The sequence below is a fragment of the Erithacus rubecula genome (genome assembly GCF_903797595.1).
Source record: "Erithacus rubecula genome assembly, chromosome: 15".
Classification (NCBI taxonomy): Eukaryota; Metazoa; Chordata; class Aves; order Passeriformes; family Muscicapidae; genus Erithacus; species Erithacus rubecula.
Window position 1 is genome coordinate 6195683 of NC_136667.1, and position 15088 is coordinate 6210770.

A 15088-nucleotide genomic window follows, 5' to 3' on the forward strand; every position below is an offset into this window, starting at 1 on the left:
TTTAATCTCTAATTCTTCTTTAAATACTATTTTTTCATAAAGCATGTTGCACTTTTAAAAAAATGCAGTTAGAATAATAATATTTAATAGTTCAGTTATAAGGGCCCTACATTGCATCACTACATCCGGACTTGTGGAATTAATTGCTGTAGCTGGGATGTTTATCTAGGGAGAAAAAAAAAACTTCCAGTTGGAATTGTTCTGAACTAGACTTGTTGTCCTAATGCTAAAGTCTGTGGACTGATGTTAGACTGTTAAATGGAAGCAGATGGAGATTTTTGCACAAAAATTCAGTCCTGTGCTCAATGAAACAGGAGAGTATTTTAGGCTTGGTTTCATTCTACATTATACTGCAACTTGTTTTGCCCTGTTAGCTTTTGGTTTAAAAAGGATCAAACAACAAGGTTGAATTTTTCAGGATCAGCTGAAATATTTTTTCAGTGCCAGTTTAGTCCTAAGGCCCTTAGCTTTCTTTGAAAAATCCAGTCTGCATGTTGGGAAAAACAGATTGATATTTGGGTCCCACATATCAAAGTTTATAAATAGCACCAGAATAAATAATACATATCAACGAGGTGATTTCAAATCATATACAGAACTGTCAGACCCACTTTGTCTAGGAGAAAAATTGAAACACAGACATTAAAACACTCAACCAAAATCATGAACCACAAGTTGAATGCAACCAATTTGTATGTGCTGGGACTGCAAGTGTCAAACTTTTTGATCATTTTGAAGTGCTTTGAAATGTGGAGATGTAATATTTTCTCTCCTTTTTTTAAACATGGAGAGAAAAATAACTGCTAAGGCTTGTGGGTGGGTTTACTTCCTAAGAACTTCCAACTGATTTATAACAGTTTGTGAAGTGGTTTTCTTAGTGTCATCCAAAGCAGAGTAAAGGAACAAGTTGAACTCGCATTTTCATTTTCTGCTCTCAACCTCTCAGCTTAGTGTGTAAAACCAGGAATCAAAAAATAGGATAAACAGTGCAAAAGTAGGCTGGGATTCTCATCACTCCTGTTCAAGGGCATTTTCCTTCTCTCCCTCTTGTCCTCACCCTGCCTGATCTCACTCCCTCGCTGTCTTAGCAACAGGATTCACTGGCTGACTGTAGCTAACTTGTCTTCTACCCCCTCAAACCAATTAGTTCATCTATTTAAATCATGCACTGAAGAAGCCTGCCCCCTTTGAGCACACAGCTCACTTAGGGCTCAATCTTACAATCTTGAATTTTTAAGACAGGAAGAGTTTGCAGTTGACTCAAATTGCACGAGGATAAGACTTTTTATGTTCTAATTTCTTTACAAAAGCTGTAGCATGATGAAGAGGGTGCTGGTGCTATCATTGTTTTCCTTCATCTACCTTTTTCTTTATTTGAAGAGCACAGCAATATAGGTAAAAGTCCTTAAATAATGCAGGAAGTAACTAAAACATCTATTCACAAAACATCTTTTATTCACAACTGCTGCTTATTCATTATCTGTTCCAGAAAATGGCAAAAATTGGATTTGGTGAGGAATTAGAACATTCTGTAGGAAACTCAGAGCATCCAGGAGAAAACAGCATTGTAGTAGTGACTACAGCATACCTTTTTGTCAAAGCTTTAAATCAAAATCATGAACCCACCAGCAGTCTTTTAGTGCATATTTTAACGAAATGCTAAACACTGCACAGATCTCAGAAGGAAACCTTCTGCTCTTTTTGCACTCCTAACAACCTCTGGCATAATGAGGTGTGACAAATTGATTTAAAATGTAGTTGCAGGAAGAAGGGCAGGCGAGCTTTGCTCTGCCTTGTGGGTGTTGTAGTCGTTCTGCAGCCTCTGTGCCTGGGCAGCAATAGGAACCTGGACTCGAAGTCCCACAGCTCCCACTAGAGTCTGCCGCACAGGCTCAGAGCCCATATGCGAGGAGGGGGTGACTACATTGTGTCTATTGTATGTTTTTTTTGTTTTGGTTTGGTTTCGGTTTTTTTTTTTTCACCCCCCTGACATTTTGCACGTCTCACGGGTGGTGTAAATCGGGAGTAAAAAGCATGGCAGACGAGCAAGAAATAATGTGCAAACTCGAGAGCATCAAGGAGATCAGGTATGTTTGCTTTGTGCCCCATCGGTTTCATGAAGCAGCTTTTTCCTCGGGGGAGCGGAGGAGTTGCATCGATCTGAAAGTAGCTATTGTGCTACCGAGCGAAAGAAAACCACCGCTGGCTTCACGATGAGAGCTCAAAATACATTTTTCTAAGCAAGGGAGGGAGCATCTGCTGCTGGGAATCGCCGCTGGAATGCGTAGCGGAGGGCGGTAATGGTCGTGCATTTGCAGAGCACCAGCCCTGTGAGAACACGAGAGGCGGAGTGCGCGGGTGGGAAGGACCGAGCGGCCCCAGCGCACCGGGGGGAGTGGTGTCGGCCACGGCTGCCACTGGGGTTGGGTGTTTATTTGTTTGTTTGTAAGTCCTTTGAATTAGTATTTCATATTCATGAGGCTCTGAATGTGTTATTTTGCCCCGCTCACTACCGGGAGCCTTGTCGGGATGAGAGGGAAGGGGGGGATGGCGAGGACAGCAGAGTTTGGCACCCAAATCCGAGAGCGGACGTGCCCTCGGGCGGGACAGGGCTGGCAGAGCCCACCGGGGTGCAGGACAGCCATCCATCCATCCATCCATCCATCCATCCATCCATCCATCCATCCATCCATCCATCCATCCCTCCGTCCATCCCCAGCGTTAGGGCGCTCCGGGCAGCACTGGGTCCATGCGGGTGATGAGCGGGGTGGCTGAGCCTTAGCGGCTTCCCTGCCCTGCCCTGCCCTGCCCTGCCCTGCCCTGCCCTGCCCTGCCCTGCCCTCCGGCCGAGAGCATCCCTCGGAGATGTCCGTACCTGCCGCTCCTGGCCACCCCCGGGCACCTGGGGATGGGGACACACGGACCGGGGCTTCCCCCACCATCCCCTCTGCCGCAGGGTCCATGCCGTGCAGAACACCAGGAATTTGTCCGTGGCATGCTTTGTAGGGTGAGCTGCAGGATGCTCTGGAAGAGGGGGCTCATGAAAAGCCAGGCAAGGTACAGCACGTGCCCGCATCAGGAATGCTTTCATGACTTTAGGCTGGGCTTTTTCCTCCTTGGCTTAGGGCACTGATTTTCAGCTTTAGTCCTGAGCTGTCTGTTTAGCTGGAAAGCCAAAACACCTTAGGACAGTGATTTTGAATGCAGCTGGGGGTGGAAGGCATGCTGACTGAGAAACCCCAGAGTGATGAGAAGTGTTGTGGGACATGACAGCCAGAGAGGGACTATCAGAGAGAAAAATCACAGTTCCCAGGTGATCACAGGGACTTCTGGTGGTTACAGCATCTCTAGGAAGCACATTTTATCCACAGAACAGGTAAATTAGGCAGCAGAGTATGGGCCTCAGCTTTCTTCACACAATAGCACAAAGGTGAACAAAGATCAAGCAAAAAATATTTGTCTATCCCCAAACTATTTGTAGAAAGACATGTGACAGTGTAAAAACAAGGATTTTCTACTCAGCTGGTACACAGACTCTATTTTAGAAAACAGAAGTAAGTATGGCCTACTACTGTGTGTGGTCCAATCACTGTAATACATAATTTAATTTTTTTTTTTTTCAGTGAGAGTGGCATCCTGTATTTGGAAATTTGCAGTGCATTCAGTTTTTTGATCACATGTTTAGAGGTGGTATATAAACTGCACTTGACAGATTTTTGCTATATTTTGTGGCATAAGGTAGAGCAAGGGTGATGTTTTGCTTTAGTGTACAATGAAGTTGTACACCAAAAAAGTTGCTTGAGTGTATTTTAAATTTTAAAAAAATCAGTGTCAAAAAGCCAGTCCTATTGCAACATTGATGTCCATTTTGAGCCACCTTTAACAAAATCTTATAAAATAAACCTATTTATTCATTCTCAAAACTTCTAAAAGAAGCTTGCATTCTATGAAGAAATTCTTTCAAAATAAACATGAGATTTTCTTATGTTTATTTCCTAGATTTACTTCACAGGTTCACCTTTGATAGATTTAGCAGACTTTATTTTAATCTGCAGAGATTAAAGGAGACAGACAGAGGGGAAAGAAGTTTTCATGAACAAAATCAAAGAACTTGCACATTTCTTTAGTTGATCTCTATCATGTATTAAAGGCAGCTTAGCTGGGTTTAGAAGGGATATGGGAATCTGATTTTGAGTCTGGAATCTGGTATCTGTATCCATATCTGTATATATAAATAAATACATGTAATTTGTAGTCATGGAAGTACTGCTTTCAGTAAATCTATTGTATGCCCACAATCCAAACATATATTAAATGCTTCCACAGAAATAACCCAATCATAAAATTAGGTAAATACCTAAAGACTCAGTGTTCTGACTGAAAGGAGATAAAAGAGAATGAGAGTGAATTTACTGATGAAAGATGCAAACGCATATCATAAATGAAAGAGAGGAAACAGGAATTTTTAAATTAATTCTGTTTAAAATGTCCTTTATTCATATTATCCCTGCCTAGACTGCCCACTTCTGAATACAAATTGTAGAAGTTATTTATGATACTGTTTTTATCTCTTGCAGCTTTATAAACTCCTGAAGTGAGAGAGGGACGAACCCAGATCATATTACTAGCTATGATACTTGGAATATGTATCCATAATTAATTGTCCAAATGACTGATCCAGCTTTCTGCCATTCTCTATTAAAACCTGGCAACATTCTATTAATTTCATAATTCAGTACAAGAATTCTCTTACCTCTGAAAAGCTCAGCAGAGGGCCTGGCGTTAGAATTCAGTATTCTCCTTGTACTTCACCTTCTCTCAGACACATTTAGTCTCATTCTTGTCTATTGCTGCTATTACCTTTCATCTATCTAACCCCACATAAACTGACACCTCACAAAAATGTGACTTACTGTTTCTCTTTTTAATTATCACTGGGTTTCAGGAATAAGACTTTGCAGATGGAAAAAATAAAGGCAAGACTGAAAGCAGAGTTTGAAGCCCTGGAGTCTGAGGAGAGGCACCTGAAAGAATATAAACAGGAGATGGACCTGCTGCTGCAAGAGAAGATGGCCCATGTGGAGGAGCTGAGGCTGATCCACGCTGACATTAATGTGGTATGTGAGAGCCCAGCTGAGTCTGACTGACACACAGCTGGATATGAATCATTCCACAGGGTGGAATTGCTGACATTAATGTGGTATGTGAGAGCCCAGCTCAGTCTGACTGACACACAGCTGGATATGAACTCCACAGGTTATGGAATTGCTGACATTAATGTGGTATGTGAGAGCCCAGCTGAGTCTGACTGACACACAGCTGGATATGAACTCCATAGGTTATGGAATTGCTGCCATTAATGTGGAATGTGAGAGCCCAGCTGAGTCTGACTGACACACAGCTGGATATGAACTCCATAGGTTATGGAATTGCTGACATTAATGTGGAATGTGAGAGCCCAGCTGAGTCTGACTGACACACAGCTGGATATGAACTCCACAGGTTGTGGAATTGTGCACAAGTGAGCTGTCACTGGTCCAATAATGTGGACTTTACAACACCATCCTAGGGTCCTACAGAGTGCAAAGTAAATTTACCTCAGGATAATTGTTTTTCCCTTTGTAGGGCAGGATGTATTGTCACGATAAGTTGTTACACAAAGAGGACAGAAAGCCAAGCCTATTGTGGCTATGGCTTTACCAGTAGCCACAGTGACACCACTCCAGCTTTCTCACAGAAAACAGTTCCTCTTGTTACTCTTTCCTTATTTAGCACCCAGAAACAGAAACTTTGGCAGATAGGGAGGACTTAGAGATTTTGAGACAATATATTCAAGCCAACATCACTGAGTGAAATCACCAAACACCAAGAAGAACCAGCCTGAAGGGAATTAATACCAATAAGAGAAAAAAGCAATTTATAAGCAGGGAAGATTAGCCAATTAGAGGGATAAATAGGGAATATATTTTAAATACATTTTTTATGTCATGTTAGGGCACTTACATGGGGTTTCTAGCTCTGAAGATATCTCTGTGTTGCACTGGAAGAAAAAAGTTTCAACAAGTAGAAAAGTCCAAGCTATGTACTGAATGTGCAGACTGCATTTATTTATGACTTCAAATGTCTGCTCCCCTGTCCAGCTGCACAACCTCAGTCTCTGTTTCATCCTCCTCTCTTTTTTCAGTCAGATTGTCTTTTTCTCTGCTGCTATTCCCACTTGCTGCAGTAAGGGAAGCAGAAACCTTTCCTTAGCTTGTTTGTTAACTTCTGCCAGTCAGTGTTCAGGTATCTTAGAAACACAGAAAATTAGTTTATGCTACTTTAAACTTGAGAGTTTTTCCATAGCTCCTCACTTGCTGACTTTATTCATAGCCTGTCTCTCTGCTTTTCCTGTTGTTCAGAAGGTCCTGTAGGTTGAGTGCACCTTCTTAAAATTAAAATTCATCTCATATGTCACTTTTATTGCTTATTCTTTGCCCATTTTCATCCTCCCAATACCTTAAGTCTTTGCTTTACTATTGCATTGTCTCAAATCTCTTCCAACTTGATTCAGAAAAATCTCTTTTGTGGTATGAGAAAAATCCCTTTTGTGGTACAATCTGTTGCTCAGTCAGAGAGGAGCAGTTCTTCAAAAACATGCCCCACCTCCTGTTTCAGATGGAGAACACTATCAAGCAGTCTGAGAACGATCTTAACAAGCTTTTGGAATCTACTCGGCGGCTCCACGAGGAGTACAAGCCCCTAAAGGAGCACGTGGATGCCTTGAGAATGACTCTGGGGTTGCAGAGGCTGCCAGACCTATGTGAAGAGGAAGAGAAACTGTCCCTTGAGTAAGTCTCCAAAGCAAACATTATATGGCTTTATGCTTTATTTCAATTCTACTGCTCTTTTTCTCATTTTAATTTTGTTGGTAGGTGGGAAAAAAAAACAACCCAAGAGGTAAGCGTGAAAAACAGAAGTTAACAAAAAAGGGATGTGGAGGACATGTATTTGATAATATTCAGTCTGAATTTGTTCCAAGTTAAATTTATGTTATTCCAAGCTGCAAATTCTACATACCACATGCAAACATTCAAGGGTGATTGGCCTTCTAGGTTTTATACTAATGTTGCTTTTTCTATCTTTTTCTCTAAAATTACTTGTTTAGCAGGCAGTAGGAGGAAGCAATGCATGAGAGGAATACAAACCAATATTCTTCAGTTGGGTTGTGCTTCTGCCAGTCAGAGTTTTACTTTTTGCTGCCTGCACATGGGAGTGGCTTTTAGCCAAATACCTGTGACTGTCAACAAGTTTCCCTGAGATGTGGAATAGATTTGGATAATAAATCACAGTTTCATTTTTACATATAACCTAGGCAGGAGAGAGTGAAAGAATTAGCTGCTATTCAAAGAACAGTGCCTTTTGCTTAACAGATCAGTTTTAAATGCAAGAGATGTTTTAATAAGTTTGTATTTTTCTTATTGCCCAGCACAATTAGCATAGTTTTCACAGGCACACACAGTTTTCAAGATTTCCTTTGTATTTCTGTAGAAATGTTGTTTTACATTCCAAACACCTTGACACTACAAAGAATGTATTAATCTGTTTATTAATCTGTTATGTACAAAAGTTACTAATTTTAACAGAATAAAATAGAAAAACTGTTTGACAGAGGTGCATCTGAAGCTATTGTTATCTACTTTTCTTCTACACATGTTGTCTGTTTTTCATTTTACCAGATTTATATCCTGTCTGGAATCTGGCTGAAGTGTAGAAATGCAGAAGAAAACAGAACATATTCTGTTTATGAGCTAGTCAAAGTGTAGGCAATTTGGCAGTTTGTCTCTAGTGGAGGAACATGATAGTGAAATGTGATCCACTGTATTTTAACACCAAATATCCTTTATAGAGTAATGAAATACTCCAGAAGGTGGTTACATTCTTTTGTTTGTCATTCCTTTGTCCAGCTACTTTGAAAAGCAGAAAGCAGAATGGCAGACAGAACCACAGGAGCCTCCCATCCCAGAGTCTCTGGCTGCAGCTGCAGCAGCTGCCCAACAGCTGCAAGTGGCCAGGAAGCAAGACACAAGACAGACAGCAACTTTCAGACAGCAGCCACCTCCAATGAAGGTCAGGAGATGGAATGTGCTGGGTTTTCTCTTTTGTCATTGGAATGCATTATGTTTAGAAAGTGATCAGTGTTTGTGAAAAGGAAAAAATTACTTGTCCTGATTCCAATTTTCCTTGCAGTGGTTCACAAGAGCAAGTAGTAGACTAAAGTAGTAGCACCAGTCATCAAATGTTGAGGATAAGAATCTTTTAGGACTTAAGAGTAGCCCTCAGCAGAGATGCAAGCAATTCCCACTCCTCTTATGTTTCACGTGGGAGCAAGGCATGTAAGAAAGAAAAAAATCTCGGCAAAAGAAAAAGTAGTGGCTCTTAGTTAATGCCATATGGAATCGTATTAAAAGCAATGCACGTATTTTATGAGGCAAATTGCCAATGGTATAAATTACCAGGGAAGGTGATTGCTTCTTGGAAAGAAGCACTGCTTCTTTGATTGCACTTGGGATCTTCAAGAGTAACGTGGATTAATGTGATATAACCACAGGCACTTCAGTGACAGCTTTACTCAGCTCCTTATGTAGTGAGAAGAGTTAAGTAGGGGTATTCATCCCACCCAGTTCCAAAGAGTCACTAAGAAGGCAAACTGATGTAGGTATACCCTAAAGTAATACACTTACTATCTGTAGTTAGGCAATTGAAAAGCCTTTCTGCAAGTAATAGGCTTCAATCAAACATAAATTAAAGGGCTTAGTCAGGAGCAAAAGGGCAGAGTTCTGTACCTTGTGTTAAATATGTGGAATTCAACCAGTCACCTGCTCCTGCCTTCAATTCTGTGACATTGCAGTTGGCCATCACGTAACTTCCCTGACTCAGTGAGCTATTAGGTAAGTAAACACCTCTAAAACATCACTTTAACATTTAACACAAAATAGAATTTAAAGTTACTGATCCCTGTATGAACCACATGTCTGCGGAAATGTAGTTTTAATTCAATGAGAAGCTCCTGTTTTTCAGTTGGCCTGAAATTACAACCCACATATCTAGATTGTATAGAATGTTGCAGCAGTTTGCCTTGAAGGCAAGGAGCCTTGTTTTTGTCTGTACTGTAATTTAGAGTGTGGTACTCAATAACCCCTTGTCCTGGTTTGGAGGACAGGTGTCTGCCAATGAAGGCAGAAGCTTCTCTTTGAAATGGAGAATATAAACCCCCTCTCTCTAAATTATTATAATTTTAAAATTAAGGGGCTCTCAGGCAAAGATATAGGAATTAGGAATAACAGTTCTTTACTAGGAAAAGAAAAATAGAAATACAGTATTACAAAGAATAATCCCAACCCTGCCAGAGTCAGAATCCAAGCTGACACCTGTCAGTCAGTCAGGGTGTTGGCAGCAGTCCCATTCAATGGTGGCTACATCCTCCTGCAGTGGCAGATGTGGTTCAGCTGGAGCAGTGCTCCTGGAAAGGTGCAGTTTCCTCTGAAGGTCCAGGGATGATGTGGAAAGGTCTGGCTTTCCTCTGGAATCCAGTGGAAAGAAGGTACCTTGCTGTCCAAAATCTCATTTTTTATCTGGGTAGGAAAGGCTTGGCTCCTCCCCTGGCTGGAGCATCTCCCAGTGGGATGATGGAATTTTATCAGTCATACAGTGGGACTGAATGGGCCAGCAGCAGATGATATCTTCCTGGAGGGAGGATGGGCTGTGGAAAGATAAAGATGATTGCCCAGCTGATTTAAAGATGACCCATTAGCAGATAATGTGTACCAGGAGATCAGGGTCACTGCCCCACCCAGTTTTTAACAATGGCCCATTAACAGGAGATATCTCCCACAGGGATAAGAATCGCTGCCACACCCAGTTTTTAACAATGGCCCATTAACAGGTGATACCTCCTGGATGAAGGGTGGGTCATGGGAAAGATAAAGATGATTGGCCCAGCTGGTTTAAAGATGGCCCATTAGCAGATAATATGTGCCAGGAGAGAAGGGTCACTGCCCCACCTGGCTGCAACAGATGGGGACAGAATACACATTGCTGGCCACATCAACCCAACACACTCCTGTACCAACCCCACTGTGATGTTTGTAACAAGAGGTTTAATTGCATTTCAGGCGTGTTTGTCGTGTCACCAACAAATCCATCGGAACGCGCCCATTTGTCCCCTGTGCAAAGCAAAGAGCCGATCTCGGAATCCCAAAAAGCCCAAGAGGAAACAGGATGAATGAAATCCAGAAGACTGACAAGCTGTGTGACCTGTCCCAGTACTCTTCCAGTAGAATGGCAAATTTGCCCAGACTTTACTGAATTGCAGACTCAAGTATGACTGTCTCATTGTTTTCTATTTAAATGCAATGTAAGCACAATGTTCCTGCTCTTAAGTTCCTTCCAGTCTTTAGGATTTGGTTTTAGGTATATTAGATATATATTACTGGTGCTACAGTTTAACATTTCAATTGTTCCATTTTTTCTACATCATTCTACTCCTAAACAAACTGGAATTCTTTGTGCAAGTATCCAAAATGTCAGGCTATTTCTATTGACCAAGTGTGATTACCACAAATGTTTTTATGTTCTCTTTTTAAAAAACAGATTTTACTAAAAGATTATTCTGTTTTCTCCTGATGACAGGAGACCATTTGAAGTTCTGAAATAGCAGATTGTCTGTTTGTTTCTCTGAAGAACAATTTGTTTTCCAATCCTGTAAGACTGGGTAGGTTTGGGTATCCAATGGAACTCTTTAAATAGGAAATGTTCAGGGAAAACAAGATTTGTTATGCAGAAAATCAGTGCATTAAGGACGCACATGGGTTTTGATTTACAGAAGTTAATTGTACCATTCTTTCAAACTTGACTTAAAACTTGGAAAGGTGCTGGCTGCATATGAATTTCTAAAAATGATGTAATTTCTCATGCTGTAACATCTTAACAGGTTATTATTTCCAGCAGTCAAAAGGCTGATTGACCTAAGGACAAGTCTGAAGTGAACTGTGTTAGTGATCCTCCTAGGCTCCATGGCTGACCAGCACACTGTGGTTCTCTAGGAAACAAGCATGATATAGTCCAGATTTCTCTGTGCACAGACTGCACATCAGCCATTCTGCAAGTCTTCTGTTCCTGGTTTCTATTGCCAAAATCTGACAGATACATTCTCCACTGAAGCATAGGAAAGTTCAGGAACATGTATGAGGAACAGTTAAACTAAAAATTATGTATTTCACCAGAACCAATGAGCTCTGGTGTCATTGTCCTCCCTCAACCAAAACTTTCTGGTTTTTTGTCTTTTAATAGGTCATTTTCAAATAAGCTTTACTTCAGGTCAGTTTGTTTTCTTGTTTACTGTGTGCCTAAAGAATCCTGACTAAAGCATCTGGAGTAGATCACTCCCTGTATGTCTTCTCTTTGTTTCAAGAACAGCAGTTCTTGCAATGGTGAAGATGGCTGTGATTCACTTGCAGAACTGGCACTTGGAATTTACTCATCTCTAATCCCAGTTCTGTGACCACCTTTGCTGCCTAAATTGATCTCAAGTGTTAAATATTCTTTTCACTAAGCAGGAACTGCTTGTTCACATTCTTCTCTCTCTAGCCCAGGTTTGTCTCTGCTGCTGTGTTAGAGTGGTTATATTGAGAATTTGGCTTGTTAGATAGGAAGAACAGGTAAGCCCCAAGTGTCTGCTCCAAGAGCTTTGCCAAATGCTGGCAACTGTAATAAATCTACACAATGCAATTTTGCCAAATCATATACATCACCATTAATTTCCTAAGTGTGCCATGAACAACACAAGTGATTTACTGAATATAGTCCTAAAACATAAGCTAAGTTCAGGAGATATTCCCCCATTTTAAAGTTACATAGTCAAATCAACATCTGTCAACAGCAGATAGAATGTGGACCACCTTCCCCCCAAAATTACGTGAAGAGCAGATTCTGCTAGGTGAATTACAGGGATTTGGTCTCTGAGATAGCAATAATGGAAAATAGTCTCCATGCTCCAAATGGCAATAGTGTGTTATGCATGTTCTGTAGCAAAAATACTGGATTCTACTGTTTTAAATATCAGGGTGGTCACATGCTGTGTGCCCTGTTCAGAGCAATTCCTATGGAGTTGAAGGGAAAGTGCACAGAGTTAAAAGACAGCATGTGGACTTCCCAAAGTGCATACATGAGAGCAGCATACTTTGATGGTAGTTGTACATAAATGTAAGAAGTAGTGCCAATGGAGTGGGCAAATGGTCTGCAATGAAGTAGTGTGAATAGAAGGATTGATTTGTAGAGACTTTGACTTACAGCTCTGAAATAAGTAGGGTTAGTCATAGTTGTTCTCACTTCACTGTTACTTTGCCAGGTTTTCTTTCTTGGGAGATCCCTTAACTGAAGCATACTTAAGGATGCACCATTTACTAATTTAGTACAGCAGTTTTGTATTTTTACTTTTTTAAACTAGTCTCATGTGCTCTTGTATTTTACAAGGTTAGGGTTTGGTTTTTTTTAAACTGAATATGACATCCTGTGTTTGGATCAATTGTACTAGTATTTACAAATTTTCACATCCTCTATGAAGTTCTGCCATATGAATAGCATGCATTGCTCAGAGTGAGTGTCACTGGAGGTAAGTCAGCAGGGTGCCCTGGTTGCCAAAAGGGCCAAACAGAACCTGGGGTACATCAAGCACAGCATTTCCAGCTGATTCTCTCACTCTACACTGCACTGCTGAGGGCTTGAGCACTGGGAGCAGTTTGGAATGCCTCAATGCAGAAGGACATCAGACTATTACAGTGTCCTAGAGGAGGTGTGTGTCCAAAAGTGCAGATGGTCTCAAGGACAAGACCTCTGAGGAGCAGCTGAGGACACTTGGCTTGTTCAGTTTGGAGAAAAGAGGGCAGAGGGGTGTCCTCATCACAGCCCACAACTCCCTCGAGGGGGAAGCAGAGGAGGAGGTGCTGATCACCCTCTGATGACCAGCAGCAGGATATAAGGAAATAGAACAAAGCTGCATTGAGGGAAGCTCAGATTGGACACCAGGAAAAGCTTCTCTCAGAGAATGTTTGGTCACTGGTGCAGTGACCCAGGGAAGTGGCCAAGGCACCAAGCCTGTCAGGGTTTGAGGAGCACCCAGGTGACACTCTCAGCCACACAGTTTAATGCTGGGCAGTGAGGAGCAGGGAGTTGGACTTGATCATCCTTATGGGTCCCTTCATACTTGAGATATTCCATGATTCTAGCCATTTCAAGCAGATAAAATACATATTATGCATTAGAGTAGCATGGGGGTGGGGGCAGGGAGGGAAGCAGTGTCTTTCATAGGAAAGAATATTCTTCTCTCTCACGGAATAATCACAGAAGTTTAACTGAAGAACTCTTCTCGTGACAGCCCCAGGCTCTTCTCTCCCAGGCAACTCTCTCAAGAGACTGGAGGAATAATTATGAAATATTGATTTTTTTGGTGTTCAGACAGAAGAGGAAGCTGTCTGAAGTACAGTTCTTAACACAATCCTACTGCATTTTTGCTTCATGGAGCAACAATGGCTTCTTCCTTTGTATCTAAAGTCTTTGTGGATACTTCTTCACTTCATTAAATTTATTCATATTTGGGTCAACTTGTCTGAATAGACACAATGAGACCCTCCTCAAAGCTTAGGAGACTTTAATATTACTGAAGCCTGTTGTTCTGTTTTTCAAAGGGTATCCAAGTAACAATAAAATAACTCTTGGATTCTCTTGGTACAGATGGTTTCCAGGGTCTTTTCCTGGTTCATCACTTGCCTCAAAGGATGGTCCTGCAACCAAACAGAAAAAACCCAAATAAAATTCCAAGCCTTTTGCCCTGCCATCGACCTTGAGCTCAATAAAAGGATGCAAATACTGTATCTAAATATCTAACAGTGTATCTAAATTCTTTACTATAGAAATTTTTATACCCAAGCTGGGGTGGATCTGTTGTCCAAACTTTAGTGCCAAGGACACCATTAACTATAGAGAAAATGTTAGGCAAATTTAAAGACTTGCACTTCCTAAATTCAACCTTAGCTTTTCGAACAGGACCCTGACTGAACCTGAAAGTGACTTCAACTTACATAATCTAAATTTGAAAGAATAGACATTGATGTGTTACTTTAAATAGTATACTATTCAAGATTTTAAGACTTCACTAGCACTTTAAATAAATAAAAAGTGCTTTATTCATTTCTTTTACGGTTTTATAATTCTTCCAGCATACATTTTTGTTTTAGTATTTAGGTATTCTAGCAATATCTGGTGTTTTCACTGGCTTCTGTGTTTTAAGTATTTTACTCCTGTGCCTCATAGGAGTAACAGTGTGAGATCTGTTTAATTTGTCTGTACAGTCCTTTTTAATAAATGTTTGTTTCATGTCATGCTTTCCTCCTGCAGAGTATTTTCACATCTGTTTTTTGCTTATGCTACTAAGAAACCCAGGTGGTAAAACTCAGCTCTCTGATTTTACAGAATACACTTAGCCACAATTCTATTATACCTTTATAGAAACTTTATGGAAATAAACATGGGGAAAGATCCCTTCTAATGAGCTTTAGTGAATTGAGAGAGAAAGGAGGTAGTACAACAAGTTTTAACCTAGCCAAATTCTGAGTTTTTGCCCATACACATTCGTACCTTCCTAAGAACTAACCCTGAAATATCCCCTGTACCTAACATCAGCTTCCATCACATTTTCCTGAGCTTAGCAAGATTCTGCAGTAAAATGAGCTTCAAAGCCCTGGATCTTCCTAAATCTAATATTAAAGTGTAGCATTAAAAATAATCTAAAATATTTCAAGGGGAAAAAACGCAAACCAAAGTACCAAAGCTTGTCCTGCCCTTAAAACCACTACTTAAAAATTCTATAGTGCTCTTCAGGCTTTTCTGTCACCAGCCTTACTCTTAACTTCCCCTCTTCACTCTATTCAAGTGAAGTGGTTTAGTGCTGGAATTACAGTGCTGGGTTAATGGTTGGCCTCTTGATGATCTCAAAGTTCTCTTACAATCTGATTCCAAGGTTCTTTATCTCTGTCCTGCTCCCTTTCCCCCC

At 40.9% G+C, this 15088-nt stretch overlaps 1 protein-coding gene across 1 annotated transcript; it reads left to right on the forward strand.

The window, feature by feature from the left end:
- Positions 1–1700: 1700 nt before the first annotated feature.
- On the forward strand, positions 1701–14417 carry ZC4H2 (zinc finger C4H2-type containing). The gene is made up of 5 exons (XM_079318935.1): positions 1701–2087; positions 4946–5117; positions 6658–6830; positions 7947–8109; positions 10155–14417. Exons 1-5 carry the CDS (start codon positions 1939–1941, stop codon positions 10266–10268), a joined length of 771 nt encoding a protein of 256 aa, XP_079175061.1. The 5' UTR covers positions 1701–1938; the 3' UTR covers positions 10269–14417.
- Positions 14418–15088: the final 671 nt, after the last annotated feature.